The 21,485-nt window shown below is 47.4% G+C and overlaps 1 protein-coding gene and 1 pseudogene across 1 annotated transcript; one reads left to right on the top strand and one right to left on the bottom strand.

Moving 5' to 3' along the window:
* Positions 1-5,299: 5,299 nt before the first annotated feature.
* LOC123157595 (F-box protein At5g67140-like) lies at positions 5,300-16,150 on the bottom strand. Its single transcript, XM_044575866.1, has 9 exons — positions 16,062-16,150; positions 15,811-15,957; positions 15,550-15,685; positions 14,870-14,968; positions 14,422-14,613; positions 11,695-11,838; positions 5,817-5,871; positions 5,606-5,744; positions 5,300-5,501 (listed from the first exon to the last, which is right to left on the bottom strand). The coding sequence occupies exons 1-9, from the start codon at positions 16,148-16,150 to the stop codon at positions 5,300-5,302; spliced, it is 1,203 nt and encodes a 400-aa protein (XP_044431801.1).
* A 3,534-nt stretch (positions 16,151-19,684) lies between these two features.
* LOC123157596 (BTB/POZ and MATH domain-containing protein 1-like) lies at positions 19,685-21,164 on the top strand (annotated as a pseudogene).
* The last annotated feature ends 321 nt before the right edge of the window (positions 21,165-21,485 follow it).

Raw genomic sequence — 21,485 nt, forward strand, 5'->3', positions numbered from 1 at the left:
CTCGTCCTTCGCCAGTCTCCGCTTATTCCGCAGCTCCTGCTGTGAGTTACAAATATGAGCAACGACACCGGTATCAAATACCCAGGAGTTACTACGAGTACTGGTAAGGTACACATCAATTACATGTATATCAAATATACCTTTAGTGTTGCCGGCCTTCTTATCCGCTAAGTATTTGGGGCAGTTCCGCTTCCAGTGACCCTTCCCCTTGCAATAAAAGCACTCAGTCTCAGGCTTGGGTCCATTCTTTGACTTCTTCCCGGCAACTGGCTTACCGGGCGCGGCAACCTCCTTGCCGTCCTTCTTGAAGTTCTTCTTACCCTTGCCCTTCTTGAACTTAGTGGTCTTATTGACCATCAACACTTGATGTTCTTTCTTGATTTCAACCTCTGCTGACTTCAGCATAGAAAATACTTCAGGAATGGTCTTTACCATCCCCTGCATATTGTAGTTCATCACAAAGCTCTTGTAGCTTGGTGGGAGCGACTGAAGGATTCTGTCAATGACTGCCTCATCAGGGAGGTTAATATTCAGCTGGGTCATACGGTTGTGCAACCCAGACATCTTGAGTATGTGCTCACTGACAGAACTATTTTCCTCCATCTTACAACTATAGAACTTGTCAGAGATGTCATATCTCTCGACCCGGGCGTGAGCTTGGAAAACTAGTTTCAGCTCTTCGAACATCTCATATGCTCCGTGATGCTCAAAACGCTTTTGGAGCCCCGGTTCTAAGCTGTAAAGCATGCCGCACTGAACGAGGGAGTAATCATCAGCACGAGACTGCCAAGCATTCATAATGTCTTGGTTCTCTGGGACGGGAGCGTCACCTAGCGGTCCTTCTAGGACATATTGTTTCCTGGCAGCTATGAGGATGATCCTCAAGTTCCGGACCCAGCCCGTATAGTTGCTGCCATCATCTTTCAGCTTGGTTTTCTCTAGGAACGCGTTGAAGTTCAAGTTGACATGAGCGTTGGCCATTTGATCTACAAGACATATTTGCAAAAGGTTTTAGACTAAGTTCATGATAATTAAGTTCATCTAATCAAATTATTGAATGAACTCCCACTCAGATTAGACATCCCTCTAGTCATCTAAGTGTTACACGATCCGAGTCGACTAGGCCGTGTCCGATCATCACGTGAGACGGACTAGTCATCATCGGTGAACATTCTCATGTTGATCGTATCTTCCATACAACTCGTGTTCGACCTTTCGGTCTTCGTGTTCCGAGGCCATGTCTGTACATGCTAGGCTCGTCAAGTTAACCCTAAGTGTTTTTGCATGTGTAAAACTGTCTTACACCCGTTGTATGTGAACGTAAGGATCTATCACACCCGATCATCACGTGGTGCTTCGAAACGACGAACTTTAGCAACGGTGCACAGTTAGGGGGAACACTTTCTTGAAATTGTTATAAGGGATCATCTTATTTACTACCGTCGTCCTAAGTAAACAAGATGCATAAACATAATAAACATCACATGCAATTATATAAAGTAGTGACATGATATGGCCAATATCATATAGCTCCTTTGATCTTCATCTTCGGGGCTCCATGATCATCTTGTCACCGGCATGACACCATGATCTCCATCATCATGATCTCCATCATCGTGTCTTCATGAAGTTGTCACGCCAACGACTACTTCTACTTCTATGACTAACGCGTTTAGCAATAAAGTAAAGTAGTTTACATGGCGTTCTTCGATGACACGCAGGTCATACAAAAATAAAGACAACTCCTATGGCTCCTGCCGGTTGTCATACTCATCGACATGCAAGTCGTGATTCCTATTACAAGAACATGATCTCATACATCACAATATATCATTCATCATTCATCACAACTTCTGGCCATATCACATCACATGACAATCGCTGCAAAAACAAGTTAGACGTCCTCTAATTGTTGTTGCATCTTTTACGTGGCTGCAATTGGGTTCTAGCAAGAACGTTTTCTTACCTACGAATAACCACAACGTGATCTTGTCAACTTCTATTTACCCTTCATAAGGACCCTTTTCATCGAATCCGCTCCAACTAAAGTGGGAGAGACAGACACCCGCCAGCCACCTTATGCAACTAGTGCATGTCAGTCGGTGGAACCGGTCTCACGTAAGCGTACGTGTAAGGTTGGTCCGGGCCGCTTCATCCCACAATACCGCTGAAGCAAGATAAGACTAGTAGCGGCAAGCAAGTTGAAAAGATCCACGCCCACAACAAAATTGTGTTCTACTCGTGCAAAGAGAACTACGCATAGACCTAGCTCATGATGCCACTGTTGGGGAACGTTGCAGAAAATTAAAAATTTTCCTACGGTTTCACCAAGATCCATCTATGAGTTCATCTAAGCAACGAGTCAAGGGAGTGAGTTTGCATCTACATACCACTTGTAGATCGAGTGCGGAAGCGTTCAAGGGGATGGTGATGATGGAGTCGTACTCGTCGTGATTCGGATCACCGATGACCAAGTGCTGAACGGACAGCACCTCCGCGTTCAACACACGTACGGGACGGACGACGTCTCCTCCGTCTTGATCCAGCAAGGAGGAAGGAGAGGATGAGGAAGACAGCTCCAATGGCAGCACGACGGCGTGGTGCAGTTGGTGCAGCAGTACTCCGACAGGGCTTCGCCAAGCACGTACGGAGGAGGAGAGGTGTTGGGGAGGGGAGGGGCTGCGCCTTGGCTTGTGTTGTTGCAGCCCTCCCCTCACCCCTCTATATATAGGAGGAGAGGGGCAAGGGGGCCGGCCCTCTAGGGGAAACCCTAGAGGGGGGCGGCGGCCAAAGGGAGAGGGAAAAGGGGTGGCTTGCCCCCCAAGCTAGGGGGCGCCCCCTTTAGGGTTTCCCCTCCCCTTGCCCTAGCCGCATGGGCCTAGGTGGGGAGGCGCGCCCAGACCACTAGGGGCTGGCTCCCTCTCCCACACAGCCCATGTGGCCCCCCCGGGAGGGGTGGCCCCACCCGGTGGACCCCCGGAACCCTTCCGGTGGCCCCGGTACAATACCGGTATGCCACCGAAACTTTCCGGTGTCCGTTTAACCACTTTCCTTATATAAATCTTTACCTCCGGACCATTCCGGAACTCCTCGTGACGTCCGGGATCTCATCCGGGACTCCGAACAACATTCGGTAATCACATACTTGTCTTCCTGATAACCCTAGCGTCACCGAACCTTAAGTGTGTAGACCCTACGGGTTCGGGAGACATGCAGACATGACCGAGACGACCTCAGGTCAATAACCAACAGCGGGATCTGGATACCCATGTTGGCTCCCACATGCTCCTCGATGTTGTCATCGGATGAACCACGATGTCGAGGATTCGATCAAACCCCGTATGCAATTCCCTTTGTCAATCGGTACGTTACATGCCCGAGACTCGATCGTCGGTATCCCAATACCTCGTTCAGTCTCGTTACCGGCAAGTCACTTTACTCGTACCGTAATGCATGATCCCGTGACCAGACACTTGGCCACCTTGAGCTCATTATGATGATGCACTACCGAGTGGGCCCAGTGATACCTCTCCGTAACACGGAGTGACAAATCCCAGTCTCGACCCGTGTCAACCCAACAGACACTTTCGGAGATACCTGTAATGCACCTTTATAGTCACCCAGTTACGTTGTGACGTTTGGTACACCCAAAGCACTCCTACGGTATCTGGGAGTTACACGATCTCATGGTCTAAGGAAGAGATACTTGACATTGGAAAAGCTCTAGCAAACGAACTAACCGACCTTTGTGCTATGCTTAGGATTGGGTCTTGTCCATCACATCATTCTCCTAATGATTTGATCCTGTTATCAACGACATCCAATGTCCATAGCCAGGAAACCATGGCTATCTGTTGATCACAACGAGCTAGTCAACTAGAGGCTCACTAGGGACATATTGTGGTCTATGTATTCACACGTGTATTACGATTTCCGGATAATACAGTTATAGCATGAATAAAAGACAATTATCATGAACAAAGAAATATAATAATAATCCTTTTATTATTGCCTCTAGGGCATATTTCCAACAGAACATAGTGACACAGATGCCCCGCCATTTCATAAGGCGGCGATGGACTTGGGACGCTGACGACTAGTTGGTGCCGCAAACAACAAATGCAGTTCTGGCTGTGCATGACGAGAGACTGGAGTCAACCATGGAAGCCGTGAGGCACGTTGTGCTGACAAAGAACTATGCTGAGCTAATTGATGAAGCATGCAATAGTGATGAGACAGTGAGAGTTGCAGAAAAACACAGGAAGGCCCTGAAAAAAAAGAGAGCTTAATGAGATCAAGAAGAGGAAAGCTGAGGAAGTCTTACACCGGTTCCCTCGCATGTCAAGTGTGCCTTCGTCCACGGGGCCATCTACAGAAAACTCGGAGATAGGATCTGGAACAGCAAGCACACAAACCCAGGTCAGGAACCCGTCCCGTTCCATCAAAAAGGGGCGTCCAAAAAAGATAAGATACAAATCAGGATTGGAGATTCAAGCAAAACACAAGAAAACAAAGAAAGGGACAGGCAATCCGTAAGCAACATTGGGGCGCTGTGACATGGTCCTTGTGGACATTTTGTTTTGTAACCTAGATGTTGTGAATTTTTTGTTAAGTTGGGAGAATGACTCTTGAGGGGCATCAGAAGTTGAAGGAAAACACGTTGAATGGATAAATGCAGTTTCTATGTTATGGGTACTTAATCTGCCATGTTATGTGTAGTTAATCTGCCATGCTATTTTGTACTGGATCTGCCATGATATTTTGTACTAGATCTGCCATAATATTTTGTACTGGATCTGCCATGTTAATTGTACTGGATCTGCCATGTTAATTGTACTAGATCTACCATGTTAATTATGCCGAATCTACTGTGTTGTTTGCACTGAATCTGCCATGTTAGCTGTACTGCAATATGACATGGTATTTGTAATGACTCATCGCCGAATGAAAAACGATGATGACTTTCACTAACCATATCTAATGAACTACATTTTGCCATGTTTTAAAACATCATAGACGCACTAGTAGCAGCAAATTGTTGCTACAAAATGATGAAACCATAATAATAATGATAAACATAAAACGTATCTGCTGTCACACCTAAATAGGTTCACATCCACACATATATTACAGAAAATATTCAAATCTCGCTCACACACCACCACTACATACTAGGCTACGCGGGGTTGCAGTCGTAACAAGCACACGAACATAGTTTTGACAAAGAAACAAAAGATAGTACCTTACATTCCTCAGCAACAGAATGTAAGGTATGCGTCAGGTGTGTAACGCCACGTGATCACTTGTACTTCTTGATGACTTTCTTCACAGCTTCCTCCATGAACTCGCATGCTCTGGACCGCTTGTTGAAATCTTCATTTGTCAACCAGTTCCATGTGTAAATTTTCCGGAGCTCAACGACCATTGCAGCTGTGACAGCGGGGACAAGTCTACCTTCCCACTTTGCAAAGTATTCCAACGTGTGAAAGCCACAGTCCGTCCTACACAAGAAAAAGAATAAGGTGAACTCACAAAAAGGACAGACATACAAATGATAAACTTCAATTCAGATGTAACAACATGGAGGAGGGGGGTAGGAAATTACGTGTTCCCTTGATTCGTGGTCGCCACGTACTCAATTGGGAAATGTCTGATCTTGACCTTTGAGTTTTCGTAGTGACGGTTCCATGACTCTTTGACGTTGTTGATGAAGAATTCAGCATACGAAGTAAGGTTTGCATCAGCTGCCGAACGCATTGAATCAAGCACCTCAAAGCGTTGGTTCTTCAGGTCAAGACAGATCGCATAGTGGTGACCACACTTGTCGTGTGAGTCATGTGGTGCAAACTCCTGGAACATGGGGAACATGACCTGCATGTAAAAGTGAAGGAAATGAGAAGCAGAGTTCACATGAAGAACAACAGAGGGACAAGAAAAGTTGCCGTCCATGTATGAACAAAATTTGCCGTGTATTTTACTTTGAAGTTGCCACATAGTTTGCACGGGATGCAAAAAATCGAAAAATTAGTTTGCACGACAACTGATGCCACATGAAACATCTGGCACATGAACAAAAAGTGCAGATGATGGCAAAAAACCATTCCATGTGAAAAAAGTGCAAAAAGGGAAGGAGAACTCACATATTTCTTCACTGTGAACTTGAATTCACCGTGTTGAGCAAAATTCTTCCTCGGGATTTTGTGGTGGAAGTCACCATCCCATATTTTGCAGGTCACACTGTAATGCATGATTGTTTTGTCGGGAGACATATCCATATGCTTGTTGATGTAGTCAATCCCGCACGCAACTACATTCGTCGACATTTTACCGTTTGGTCTCATGGACTCAGCAATATCACCTAGGTCGACGTACGTCGATTCGCATTGAATAACCTTGGTTCTGTCCAAACATGAGCTGTATGAAAACGATATAGCATGAAAGTATCATGTCTACTAAGTAAAAAGAGAAAGAACTAAAACATAAAGTGGATCATGTCTAGAAAGTACAAAGAAGGTGAATGGTAAAAAAGAGCAAGGCAAAATGAGAGATTATGTGGTGAGGTCATTTACGCTTTCAGTTCCTTCATGTGCTTGCTGCTGGCCCTCGCATTACCAAATCGCTTGACAATATCGTACAACTGGGTCTGTTCCTTCGTGGCCCTGACTTCAGGCTCGTAGTCTTCCACGGGGGGTGGGTGAACTACCCTCTGCTGCCTCACAGAACCAGGGGTGGCACTCCTAATGGTATCCTCAGATACCGTATCTGCAGGCACATTGGAACTTGATTGCCCCTGACCTCGTGAGGACCTCCTCTGCAATGCTGACTCCTCAATCCTACGGTAAGCTTCATCAAGAGACGGTGAAATCTCCTCAAGGGTGCCTGCAAGGATGAAAATGTGGTTTAGGATACCTGAAAAACAAAACAAAAGTAGAGCGAATAGAAAAAGGTGCATGATATGTAATGTAGATACAAAAATTGGGGAGTTGCCATGTGAAAGGAAATCCAGTTGCCAGGTGTATTGCATTGTATTTGCCATGTGAAAGCAACTGCAGTTGCCATGTTGTGCGTACTCCAGTTGCCATGTGAAGGCAAATCCAGTTCCCAGGTGTCTTTTGCACTGTAATTGCCATGTTAAGGCAACTGCAGTTGCCATGTTGTTCCAACTCCAGTTGCCATGTGGTTGCCGGATGAGAAATGCAGCATGGAAACAAAAAATGCAGGTGACATGCTGCAGCAAGTCCAAATACAAATATATAGAGTGTTATAGTTGCCATGTGAGAACAAGTACACTTGCCATGTTTTATCAACACCAGTGCAAAAATGTGCTTGCCCTAATGGAAACTACAGCATGGCAACAAAAATGTAGGTGAGATGGTGCAGTAAATTCGATTGCCATCTCATCACATGTCAGTTGCCATCACATATGAGAAACCAAAAAAAAGGAAAAAATTGATTGGGATAAAAGTCATACTGCACAGGTGTATAAAAGAAAAAATATAAACGCAGAAGAAAATGTACCTTGGACGATCGGCTCAGCGAACTTGACAGCCTTCCTGCCCTCAACCATTGGCTGCGCCATCATTGTGGGCATGCCTCTCGGAAAAGCAAAGGCAACTGGCATAGGATCTTGAGCCACTGGTTGATCTTGACTGACGCCAAGGCTGAAGCTCGGTGGGGTGAAGGCCATTGAGTGCCTCTCATGCCTACTGGCCGGACCGCGAACAACTTGCGGGGCAGAATCCAATGGTGAAAGATCAACAAACATATCTGAATCAACCGCTGCAGAATCATCAGGCTTGTCAATAGGGCGGGGCGTGCTGTCAGTGGTGACGGGCGTAGATTTGTTGACAATCCTCTTGTTGGGGATGTAGGGGACACCGATGTTGATTGAGAGTTTGGAAGTGTGCAGATTTAAGCTGGGGATTTCCACTGCGGGTAAAGGCGCAGTCTACTCCGGATGTTCACGTTCATCACTCGTGCCCGGCTTGGCACCTGCATCAGTTGTACTCTGGTCTTCTGGTTTCTCCATAACATTGCTTTTGGCAGTTGGCGGGAACAATGTGGACGCATGGACGTAACCAGACTCATCTCAGCTGCTCCTAGCTGCAGCTGGTGCGTTGGATACGACTGTTGATTGCTTGCGGGGGCTATGACACCTAGGTGGAAGACCAGCGCGCGGAACAGTGGCCTGAGCAATATCTGCACCACTAAGAGCTGGAGCTATTGTGCCAAGACTCTCACCTGCAGATGGCATATCATTATGAACTGCCGCCTCAGCAACTTCTATCGTGGGCACAGGAGTGCCACCACGCACGCGCTTGGAATCAGTGTCAGACGATCGGGAATCTTCCTTGCTTAGGTTGGTCTCGGGGGCATCTACTTCAACACTTCCTGATGGGGTGGCATGGCTCACAGCAGCATCCTTCATTGCCAGAAGAGTGGGCAATATTTTAGCTGTCCTGGCAGACACCGACTCGTCACTCCCCGATGTACGGATGCCCGTTGTTCTAGCCTGCACATCTATAGCAGGCGGAGATGGTCGGCCACTTGCATCAGAGTTAGTGGGAACAGTTGACGGTGCAGCAGCAGTTTTGTCACCTAGCGCCTCATGAACGTCTGAGTTGCCCCCTGTTGACAACTTTGAATGAAGGCGTTCGAGTGGGTCCCTAATGATATGCTTGGCCCCGCGTGCAGTAGTCTTCTTCACCCTGCAAAAATGAAAGCACATTAAAAAGGTATTAAAAATGAACAAAGAATGTTTGCCATGGTAGAAATCTAAAAAAATGAAAAATAAGTAGAAAAGCTGGTAGTTGCCATGTGAGGGGAATATGAGTTGCCATGTGGCATAGTTAGCAGTTGCCATGCAAGTCCATCAATAGTTGCCATGTTGGCCAACTTGAAGAATGCTAAAAATGTCTGATCTGCCAGTAATGCAATTTTAAAACTAGGTATGGGATGAGCACACAAGCCAATGGAAAAGATGGCAGTTGCCATGTAGGGTACAGTGAGAGTTGCCATTTGGCCTAGATAGCAGTTGCCATGTAAAAATAAGTAGGAGTTGCCATGCACTCATAAAAGGGAAGGAAAATCATTTTGAAAAACAGCAGTTGCCATATGGGGATGATGACAAAAGCCCATGTGACAAGCTGAACGGATGCATTGAAAAAACAAAAAATATAGCACTATGCCAATGAAAGCGCATGGAAAACCTACTTCTTGACTGGCTTTCTCAGGTCTGGCAACACGACAGGATGCCCGGTGTTGGACGTCATTGTACGAGGAGATGACCTAGTGGAAGGGGTGTCACCAGAAATAGGGGCACCTTTGTTCAACCGAGCAGGAGCACGGGCTGGCGTTGGTGCCTGTTTCTTCGTAACTGCTCGTCCACCAGCTGTCGCCTCCCTGCACGTGAAAGATGGAGGAAAAAAAGGTGGCAATTGTCACACAGCATACCCATTGCCGCGCTTAGTAAAATCAAGTGCAAAAGGGGATCATTCTGTTCCAAAAAATATAGACAAAGCAAAAAACTAAAATTAAAGTCGAACCTCCTCCTGGCAGCTACGGGATCAGTCCTAGACCTCTTGCCAAGAGATCCCTGCCCAACATCCTCTGGAGCCCTCCCCCTCTTTCATGGCAACACCCCCTTGCCTCTCGCAGCCATATGTTCTTTGACTTTCTCCGGTGGGGGGACATCTGGTGCATCTTTCCCCTTGTTAGCACCTGCACGAACTTCAGCATGTTCATCATCATCGGTGTCCTCTTCCGTGTTCTCCATGTCATCGTCGTCATCCTTGCTAAGACCAGCGTCTCCATCTAGTTCATCTTGTGTGTCAGCAAGCTCTTGGGAATTGTTGTAGTCATACCGGCCACGACAACCAGTTGGCCGATGTGTCCGTTCTGGGACAAATGAAGTGAACTGCCTCGCAACCGCGTCACTGTCAGAGCCACTAAGAGACGTCCACCCCTCAACTAACTTCCCGAGCAAGCCGGTCATTCCAGATGCAAACTGCCCAATTAGATGCTCAACAGGTGCCCTCGCCTGTGCAGGGAACAAAGAAGGAGAAATAACCACCCATATTACAGTCACTTGCGCGACATCAAAAATAATCCAAGGCAAAACGATAGATGTAGATCTTTTGATTACCTCAGTAGGGCAAGACGGAGCTGAGTGCACGTCCATCCACTTTCCAAAGTTTTGAGGCCCCCCAAACACGCTGTAGTCTATAGCATGCTTGGCCATCAGTTGGAAAAAACAAAAAAAAGCTAGGATGTAAGAGAGAGAATGACGAACACCGACTAGCAGTTCATGTGTTGTAAAAATGGAAAAAAAAGACGCGAATGTAAGTTTCAGCACGAACGATAGAGTTGCCATGTGGAGTGAGACATGGATACCATGCGCAGACAGCCATGGCTAACAAAGATAGTCATCTCTTGTGAACCATAGACGGTTGTCGCATGTCAAATTTGTAAGCATGCCGTGTAGAGAATGAAACCAAAACTAACCTGCAGTTTTCCATATTTGGTATCAGTTACACTGTCTGCAGCAAGCACAACCTTGACAGCGTTGATAGTCCATGCAGAAACAGCAAACTTGTGCGTAGGCGGCGGGCCTCCTGTCCCAGTGAAATCCACGGTGGACAGATTAAGACAGTCGACGTACATGAGCTGATGTACAACAATTTTGAAAAGAAATAAAATAGCAGTTGCCATCATGGTACTTTGCGGAAAAAACAGGATAATCTGTGTTCCCATGATAATCAAGTTGAAGTGCATGAAAAACAGAAAAAGAAGAAGTTGCCATCTGTGTGTGCTAATTGCCATCATAATGTAATGGCAGTTGCCATATTGTAATGTTGGCAGTTGCCATATTGTAATGATGACAGTTGCCACATTGTAATGATGGCAGTTGCCACATTGTAATGATGGCAGTTGCCACATTGTAATGATGGCAGTTGCCACATTGTAATGATGGCAGTTGCCATCATAATATGATGGCAGTTGCCATCTTGTTATGATCAGGTTGCCATGCATGAATAAAAGGGTGTTAAAAAAGAGTGTTCACAGAAAAGACTCGTAAAAAAATACCATTAAATGCAGTCGACAACCCTTTTGGTACATCTTGTTTGAGAATGCGTCGTGCAGGAAGTCGGTTATGAACTTACACCAATTCATGTTCTTCACATCTTCCAGTTTTGCCTGCACCGCACAAAATTTCAGGACAACGAGTTGCCGCATCAGAAATCGAATGGAAAAAAACATCAAAAAACACTGGCAGTGACTAGCTTTACACATGACATCGGAGCAAAAAGGTCAAAGGAAAATAAAGTAGTAAAGATGGATCATTCACCAGGATGGGGAAGCATTTGTTGCTTGGGCGAAGAAAAGTGGTCGGCGCGAAAATAGCTGAGATGAGGTACATGAGTAGCTTCATCTTAAAAACATCTCCATGGGTTGTCATGGCCTGCAGCGAATCTGCCAGTACAGACGTGTTCGGCATGGATTCCAACCCAAGAAACAAAGGGGGGAACAACGCTTCCTTGATCCATTATTGACCTCGTACGGGACTTTGATCTGTCCACGAGGCACACCCAAAGTGCAGAATACAGATTCCTCGTTCAACGGTAGTCTTCCACGTCCCGGAATCACAAATTCCCTAGAGGCGGGGTCGTAAATCTCACCAAGCCAGTCGCATACATGGTTGACAAGATTCGTGCACCGGACATTCATCAGAGCCTGCATACCCATCTCAGCAGCAGCTCCCTTCTGATCGTCGGTAAATCTGTCAGTCAATGTAGTCAGTTGTTCTTGGGAGGCTCTGTTGCGAATACATTTCTTCTTCTGCGAAAAATAGACAAAAAGAATCAGTTGTTGCCATGTTTTGCACTGTCATGAAATTTTAGTTCATGACAAGATGACTGCAAAGCTCGAGGTGGCAACCAATAACATATGCACGAGGAGGAGGGGTGTGTGGACAGTTACCTCATCGCCCTCTTTTCTCCGTCCAGTTGCCCGATTATGCTGTGGTGGATCCATGAAATCATCATCATCGTTCTGACGATGAACGCGAGCCATTCTGCTGAGGTAGGAACAAACCAAATTGTCATGGTGGAAATGAAAACAGAATGCAGGGACATAAGCAGTTGCCACATAACAGAAAATGTCAACTAGTGAATGCAAAATATCGCATGAACATGCACGCACCCCCTGTGATTGTCGAAAACATAAATGTGGCAATTAAGCACATTGGTTACATTTGAAAAATTGTACAGATCGTAAATGCACTTAAAAACAAAATGTTAAAGTTGCCATGTTAGCACAATATAGTACTTATTGAAAGTCACAGAATCCTCCACTGCACAAAGCCTAACATGTGGCAGCTCACACCCTGTCCTAAACACACCAAATGAGTTGCCATGTGTTCAGCGGCAAAAATGTGCTTGGTTGAAATTGCCATGTTAAAATGTAACACATAATACAGAAAACAATGAAAAACATCTAATGAAGAACCAGAAAAATTGCCACAGTGTGTTCAGATATCGCAAATCATCATGGTAAAACACGAAAATTGCGTCTGCCGTACAATGAATTTGCCACATTATACCCTATACTGACTGTAATATGGCAACAGACATACTGTGGTCAGACAAAATTGTTGCCACATGAGAAGCATATGTATGGCATCTGACACAATTGGTTTGCAAATTAGTTTCCATGTTATGAAGCTAAATTACCACATTATCCTGTCTACAATATGGCAACAGACAAGGTGTGTTCACATTCTATTTGCCACAAGAATATACTATCCAGGTGGCAACAGACACATTTGATGTGCAGATTAGTTGCCATCAAGTGCAATTGGTTGCTGAAAATGCAGTGACTACCAATTAACTACACTTTACAATTCATACAGTGTGGCAACTATCACATTATTTTCAGGAAATTAGTTGCCACATGGAAAAGCATGTTTGTGTCAACTATCATAGTAAGTCAGGAAATTAGTTGCCACATGGAAAAGTATGTTTGTGGCAACTATCACAGTAATTCAGGAAATTAGTTGCCACATGGGAAAGCATGTTTGTGGCAACTATCACAGTCATTCAATAAATTAGTTGCCGCATGGGAAAACATGTTTGTGGCAACTACAACAGTCATTCAGGAAGTTAGTTTCCCATACACTCATGATAGGTACTCAAGCTACCAGGTTTGCCTTCATACTGCAGTTTCAGAAACACTAAACTAGGTCTAGGGTTCAATGGCAACTGTAATGACTTGAAATTCCTCAAAATTCTCCCTGAACTGATCACAAATACCAATTCGAATCAATGCGCAACCAACAGACCGGAAAACAACGGCCCAATCCCAAGGCACAACCAGTGTGTGTCTCTGGACAGGCAAAACCACACCAGCGAGACCGCCGCCGCGGCGGCGACGAAACTGCCCAGTGCCACCAAAAACGGCAAGCACAGGACTCCGCCGCAGGCGGGAACACCCACGCATCGCCAAATCGCCTGAATCCCTATGAATCTCGAGCGAAGCATCGAACGGGGAGGGAAGGGGGGAAAATGCAGGCAAGGATTGCGAGAGTGGGAGCGAGCATTACCTTCAATCTGCAGGTGCTCCGGCGAGCACCACCGACGGCCGCGAACACCGTCGACTCTTCCGCCTCCGCCGTCGCCTTCTCCCCTCGACTTCTCCCCCAATGATTTGAAATGCGAAGTGGGTTGTGCGAGTGACTGCGGGGATGAGGAAATGAAACCGTGACAGGGAGGGGGGGCGAAGTGCGCGACGTGTTTGACGTCAACCACGGTCGGCGCGGGGCGTGCGGGCGCATGGCAGTTCCACCGCACGCCCCCGGGTGGCAACCGCTGACCGCGGAGGGGCAACCGGCGTGCGGGCGACCTGTCTCACGCACCACACACACGCCTTGTCCTACGTGGCACAGAAAATCGACCAGACTGTGTCAAGATTCGTGCAGAACGTACTGACGGCGATGGATGCGTGTGGTCGAGATGGTGAACGCCCACATGTGTGGGCGTTAACATTTCCGATTCTTTATTATGAAGTGGATGGTGAGATCACATACATTGATGTGTTTAAGGAGTTGTACCTAAGCAAACAAAATTCAAACTAAAGCACGCCCGCAAGCAAGTATTTCTGAGCATTATTTTTTTGAATCCCTAGTGGTTATAATCGTGCTCAGAAAGATCCACCGATCACAAATAGGTGCATGATTTTGATGGAAAAATATATGGTGGGCTATGGACGGGCAACCCCAATTTTTATTTGTTGTAGCACAAGTCACATACAGACAGAGCATGAGCACACCAGGAATAAAAAACGCCATAAATTCCTCTTGTGAATCTTTGTATTTTCAGTTCCCTGAACCACTGGATTACGGCAGCGCATTTTCCTTCATGAAACCTGCACGCTGGCGTTGACGATCTCCGGGACGGACCTGATCCTCAGAGCAGGGCTGATGGAGAGCAGGCCGGCGAAGCTCTCCGGCGACACCCTCATCCCGCCGACGTTGATGCACGCCAGCTCGGGGCACTTGCTCACCAGCGCCACCAGGCCGGCCGCCGTGACATGGCGGCAGCTCCACAGCATGATGCTCTGCACAAGAAAACTCGGCCCGTCAGTGCTTGCGTGCACGCAGCCTGAACAGCAAAACTGATGCTGAAAATTCAAAGTATGTTGGAACACTCTAACAGACTGGGTCATATGTTCTTTTTTAATAATGGCTTCAGTTTTTCATGCTTTGGATACTGCTTAAATGAAGTTTGACTATGTTCGTATCATGCATGAGGCCTCAAGGCACTCCTGCACCCCTCTCAAGGCCTAAATTTTAGAAATTAAAACATAGTAGTACCTTCAGATTCGTACAGTTATTCGCAACTGCATACAATGATTCATCGGTGATAAATGTTCCACCAATATTGAGATGCTGCAAAGAATGGGCTCTTGAAACCTGCGAAGGGGTTGAAAAAACCCACATTGACAAAATATTTGATAAGTTAACCCAGAGTATACTAGTACTCCCTTCGATCCATATGTAAAGCTCATTCGACTCGTAACAGAAACAAAACGAAAAAAACCTGTTCTCTCGATACTTGCACGGACATCTTAACAAACAGATTATAACCAAAACGGCATTTTCTTATATTATATAAATGAAATGAATGAGTATTTATGAGAAAAATAAGCATGATTAAGAGGTTTTAAGCATGTATTTGTGCTGTTCATGGAAGAGTAAAAACTGAATTAAACATTTTGGATGGTTCAGAATGGAAAGCTACTGCGATCGTCCGACCTGAACAATGAATTGTTACAATGGTAACCATGAGATAAATTACTTGATCTGACAGCGCATTATCACGAAAGCTCTGGCTTAATAAATATATGACGGCATCCTGCGACTTCACAGTTCCATACTGAAATCCTTGTGCTACAGTACAAGTGATGTGACCAACATATCAAGGTTGCAGAAGAACACAACCAAGCAGTTGCATCAAAAAAGGAACAAGAGAAAACAAAGGAGTATATATTTACCAGACTAACGACGCCCTTGTCAGTGATCCCGGCCAATCCCCACAGCGAGATCGCCGTCAGCTTGCCGACGCACTCCGCCGTGGAGATCTGCAGCAGCCCTCCGTCGGTGATGTGGCAGCCCCAGCAGCCCCGCGAACTTCTCAAACAAAATTCACGGCCACAAAGACAGAGTTAGAAAAACTATGGTTGAAAAAAAATATGCAGAAAGAACATGCATTTCGATATGACGAAGAACCAATCCACCAATCTACTTCTACTCACACGTCGAGGTCGCGGAGGTTGACGGCGGCGCGGATGAGGCGTGCGGCGGAGTCGTCGCCCGTGCGCTGCCCCGCGAAGCTCAGCCGCCGCCGGGACGCCAGCGACCGGCCCACCGCCTGGCGCCACCGCCGGCTCACTTCCCCGGCCCTGACGACGACGAAAAGATCAGCGAGTCATCACACAACACAACGGAGCCGTAAGCTTGGGAATCATGGCGCGTCCATGATTGGTAGTAAACTAGTAATACGTACATGGCGAGATCGTGGAAGGAGGAGAGGAGGAAGAGCACGTGCGCCAGGAGGTCGGCGGGAAGCCGCTCAATGTGCGGCTCCTCCTCCATTTCCTTCGCCGCGGCGGCGCCGCCCCCTCCTTGCTCTGTCTGCGGTTGCATCCCCGTTTTTGCTCGGTCTGGCTCTCGCCGTCGCGCGGGTGGAAAGGCTTATACAGGCACGGCAGATCGGGTGGGGCACTGTACTGGAGTTGAGTGTGGACATGTTTCCGGAGTGTGCACATCATCGCGTCATACATGGAGATGGAGGCGCCCACCTGTCAGCCGCGCTCCTAAAAGAAAGTAAATTACGGTTATGACCCTAGAATCGAGAACACAGAATTTGAGATCGTGGGTATTCAAGGTCTCGTATTCGTTTAGAGCATGTACAGTACGTACAAAGTACTTTTTTTTTGCGATCATACGTACAAAGTACTTGCTCCTAACGCGAATGTAATGATATACCAGTATTTTTGCTGATATATAAGTAACATTTTTTTTGACCAAGCAAAGTTGATACTGAAATGCATGCGAGCCCTAGAGCATCTACAGCAGAGCCTTAGAGCATCTCTAGCAGACCCCGTAAAACCGCGCCCCGCGTAAGGCGTTTACAATTCGACAAAAAACTGCTTTGCGGGTCGAAATCGTGCGCAGCAGAGTAGAACCCATATATGAAACTGTATAATTTAAAAAATTGCTTCGCGGGAGAAATTGCAACCACACTAGTTCATTACATACTACATGATCATTCATAGTTCATCACCATATACTACATTATCATACATACTACATTCTACTACTACTAGAGGGGGGTCGGGGATCTCATGGCGGCGAGGCCAAGATCAATATACCAAAATGGACGAGCTCGCGGCCGAGGACGACGCGGTGGAGGAGCTCAGTCCTCGTCGGAGCTGACGAGGTCGATGAACTTCTTCCTCTGTTCCTCGCGGATGCGCCGCCACTCGTCGTCCTTGTCCTTCGCGGCAAGGTTGGCCGCGACCACCTGCTTGAGGATGAGGTCTTCGAGCTCCTCGTCATGGCGCCGGCGCTCCGCATCCTCGCGCAAGCTCCGTTCGGCAATGGCGGCCGCGACCGCGTCGAAATCGTGCATGAAATCTTTAGGCCCGACGACCCCTCGACGCTCGATCTCCTCCAGCTCCTGCTTGACGGCGACGACCTCGATTTCCTCCGGCTCCTCCGACCACTCCCTCTTCACGGGGAGAAGCCCTATGCCGGAAGAGGAAGACCTTGCAGCGTGGGAAGATCTCGCGGCGGAGGACGAGCCCGCGGCCGAGGAGGGCGTACGACAGTGCCGACGATCGTACTCCTCCGTCTCACGAAGGAGGAGGCTCGGCGGCGGCTCGAGGCCCTTGTTCGTCCACTTCCTCGCCGCGCGCTTCCTCGCGCCGTCCGAGCGGGCACGCCGCTCGCGCTCAGGGTCGTCGCCCCCACCGGAGCTGCCACCAGAGCTGTGGCCGGAGCTTCACATGCGGCCCCACATGGCGGCTGGAGGCGGAAGGGGGCTCACTGGCGGCGAGAAATGTGACGGGAGAGTGGGGAATTGCGGCGAGACGCGGCGGCAGGGGATAGGGTTTTGACCCGCATATACCCCGCGAACCCGTAGATATACTGCTTTGGGGGGTGAGGGTTTGCGGGCCATGGTAAAAATATTTATGGGCCGGGCGAGTATACGGGCTCTGTTCTCGCCAGAAAATTGGACCGAGCCCGTATACTCGCCAGAATTTTGCGGGTTTGCGACATATACGGGTCTGCTAGAGTTGCTCTTAGACCTTAGAGCAAAGTTGATATTTTTGCGGATATATACTACCTCCGTCCGGGTTTATTGCCTCATTAGTATTCCGTGTCAAAGTTTGACCATGGATTTAACTAAGAAAACAATAATGCATGTTACAAAAATTGTATCGTTAGATTCGTATTTGAACATATTTCTTAATGATATTATATTTGGTTACATGTATTAACATTTTATTAGTTAAATCAAAGGTCAAAACCTGGCACAAAAAACGAAAGGGACCAATAAATCAGGACGAAGGTAGTAAGTAACAAATATTTTGTTGACCAAGCAAATGGTCAAAGTTGATACTGAAATGCACGCGAGCCTCGGAGCATATACAATTGGACCTCATACCCATCCCAAACGTCCAGACAATGTCCGGAAGCAAAAGCGTCACCCAACTGGCCTGCCATAACCGCCCCAAACGTTCGGACTGACCTGCAGTTCCCATATCCAACACATATCTAAGGCAGATATAGGGACATCCGGATGCACCCGCCATATCGGATCCGGCCCACTCTGGCCCACCTGACTCCACATAAAATGGACCCTATCCACACTCAGACCGAAACTCTAGCAGCATTCCAGTCCACTCACCTCCCTTCCCACACTACCAAGCTCTTCTTTGACCAGCTCCGGCGTTCTCCCCCATGGCGGCTCCTGGATCAGATTTTTTTCTCTTATTTTTTATTTGGGCTTCTTTGGCCTCTTTTTTTTTTCCTTTTTTTATTTCGTCCGGAGTCTCATCCCGACTTGTGGGGGAATCATAGTCTCCATCATCCTTTCCTCACATAGGGCAATGCTCTAATAATGGAAATCATCACACTTCTATTTATTTACAACTCAAGGATTACAACTCAATACTTAGGATAAAATATGACTCTATGTGAATGCCTCCGGCGGTGTACCGGGATATGCAATGAATCAAGAGCGACATGTATGAAAGAATTATAAAGGTGGCTTTACCACAAATATGATGTCAACTACATGATCATGCAAAGCAATATGACAATGATGAAGCGTGTCATAATAAACGGAACAGTGGAAAGTTGCATGGCAATATATCTCGAATACGGCAACTTTTAATTAATTACCATGGCAACTTTTTCGTACATGACATTTTCTCTCATAGAAAATATGGCAACTTTTAATTAATTACAATGGCAATTTTTTATATGAATCTCCATGGCAATTTTGTTGTCATACTTTTGTGCTTCAACTGTTCACTCTACATACGAACATGGCGACTAAAATTCATTTGTTCCATGTGGTTGTTTGTATTTTGTGCATTCTATTTTATTTTCCTCGTAATTTTTTCATGTCACCTTTCTGAACATAATTTCCTCCATGGCAGATTTGCTATGCTTTCTTAGAGATCAATTTTGTTGTCAACCTTGCCATTGTAAAAAATAATATCATGGAAAATTATGAAATAGTTTGGCCAAACTCGAATGACAATATTTTGGAATTTTCATTTGTTATATAAGTATCATGTTCTTTTTAGAGCATGTCTAGCAGACCCCGCATAACGTGCGAACCCGCATAATCCCGGCGAGTATACGTGCTCGAACCAATTTGCTGGCCAGAATAGACCCCGTATACTCGTTCGGCCCATAAATATTTTTACCGCGACCTGCAAACGTTACCCCCGAAGCTATATAACTACGGGTTTGCGGGGCAAACGCGGGTCGAAACCCTATCCCCCGCAACCGCCCGCAGCTGCGTCCCCCCCCCCCCCCCCCCCCCCCCCCCCCCCCCCGATTCCTCACGGCCCCGCTCGATTTCTCGCCACCGGCGAGCCTGCCAAAGCCATGGACTGTTATGGTAGCTCCGGGGATGAGGCGGAGCGCTGCCGCCGCGCCAGATCTGACGCCACGCGCAAGCGGGGCGCGCGTCGGTGGCTCAACCGCGGTAGCCGGCCGCCGTCGGTGTTTGACCGCCACGAGCTGGACGAGTTCGATCGGGAGCTCGCCCGCCGCCCACGCCTCCTCCGGCTCCCGGTCTGCGGGGATCTCGCTTCCAAGTACTCCGGCCATAACGACGCTACTGCCGTTGTTCCTCGAGGAGACGTACGAGCCGCCGACCCCTCCGGTCGGGGCGGCAGCGGCATAATGCTGCGATGCTGCTTCGGTGGGTCGCCAACTACTGCCTCCTCAGACGAAAACTGCAATCTTTCTGCTACTGCTGCTGATGGTGCTATCGTAGTTGACGCCGAGGATAGGTCATACACGCTCAAGATAGCGGGATACTCCAGAACCAAGGCCCTGCTCGAGACCGGCAAGTGGGCAACATCTACTCCTTTTCGCGTTGGAGGCCATGCTTGGGCCGTGCGTTACTGCCCCAACGGTGACAAGGATGCCGATTTCGTGTCTATTTACCTAGTTCTTGATTCTGAGGGTGCCGATAAGGATGTCAAGGTGAGAAGTGAGATGCAAGTTCAGTGTGCTCGACAAGGCCGGGGTGCCAGTGCCTTCTCTCACCCGTGCCTACAAGTCCGTACAGACCTTCACGCCAAAAGATCCCAGATGGGGCTACAGCAAATTTATCAGCAAGGCGGATTTGGAGGGATCGCCGCATCTCATAGACGACTGTTTCACCCTCAGATGCCATGTCACCGTCTTGAAGGGGATCCGTTGCGAGGAAATTACAAAGCTTAAACGACAGTTTGTAGTGGTTCCTCCCAGCAACATGTGCCGGGACCTCGGGGGCCTCCTAAAGAGCATGGATGGTGCGGACGTCGCCTTCCACGTCGGCGGGGAGAAGCTTTTAGCCCATAGGTCCGTGCTTGCTGCTCGGTCCTCCGTCTTCAAGGCGGAGCTCTTCGGCTCCATGATGGAGAATGCCGGTGATCCGCTTGTAGAGATCAGCGATATGGAGAGCGACGTGTTCAAATCATTGCTGCATTTCATATACACGGACGACTCACCGTTTGAGATCGCCCGTGAAGACGTGGTGATGGCTGGCCATTTACTCGTCGCGGCTGACAGGTACGATGTCGAGAGGTTGAAACTGATATGCGAGGAGCAGCTGTGCAACCACATTGACTCCGACACCGTGGCCACTAGCTTAGCTTTAGCTGAACAACATGGTTGCCCTGGACTAAAGGAAGCTTGCTTTGAGTTTGTTGCCTCTCCTTTCAATTTTGAGGCTATGGTGGCAAGTGATGGTTATGAGCATCTGTAGAGCAGTTGCCCGTCCATTCTCAAGGAGCTGATTGCTAGATTCTTGCCCGCTGAGCTAAAGGCGGCGAAGGATATCATCATGAAATTCTAAGTACCCCACAGCGTGTGAATATGTAATCTAAATTTGGTAATTCGGTTTTTACTAGTCCTCGATGTATGGCTGAATATTCGCATGTCTAAATCTATACTTTAGTTATCTAACTTTGGCCGAGCAACATAGGCTCCATGCATTTCTTATTTATGCGAGCAATCATTTTTTAATATATTACAGTCCCCAACTAACAATTATACATGCGCGAACCAATGGTGATAATAGGATGCATTGTGTTATGTCACCTTGACCCGACATGCATTAGAAATTCTTGATCTGCCAGAAAAAACATCTTGGCGCCCATGGTGCATCGGTGATGATACAATGAATCTGATGTTG

This window comes from Triticum aestivum, chromosome 7B (assembly GCF_018294505.1).
Source record: "Triticum aestivum cultivar Chinese Spring chromosome 7B, IWGSC CS RefSeq v2.1, whole genome shotgun sequence".
Taxonomy (NCBI): domain Eukaryota; kingdom Viridiplantae; phylum Streptophyta; class Magnoliopsida; order Poales; family Poaceae; genus Triticum; species Triticum aestivum.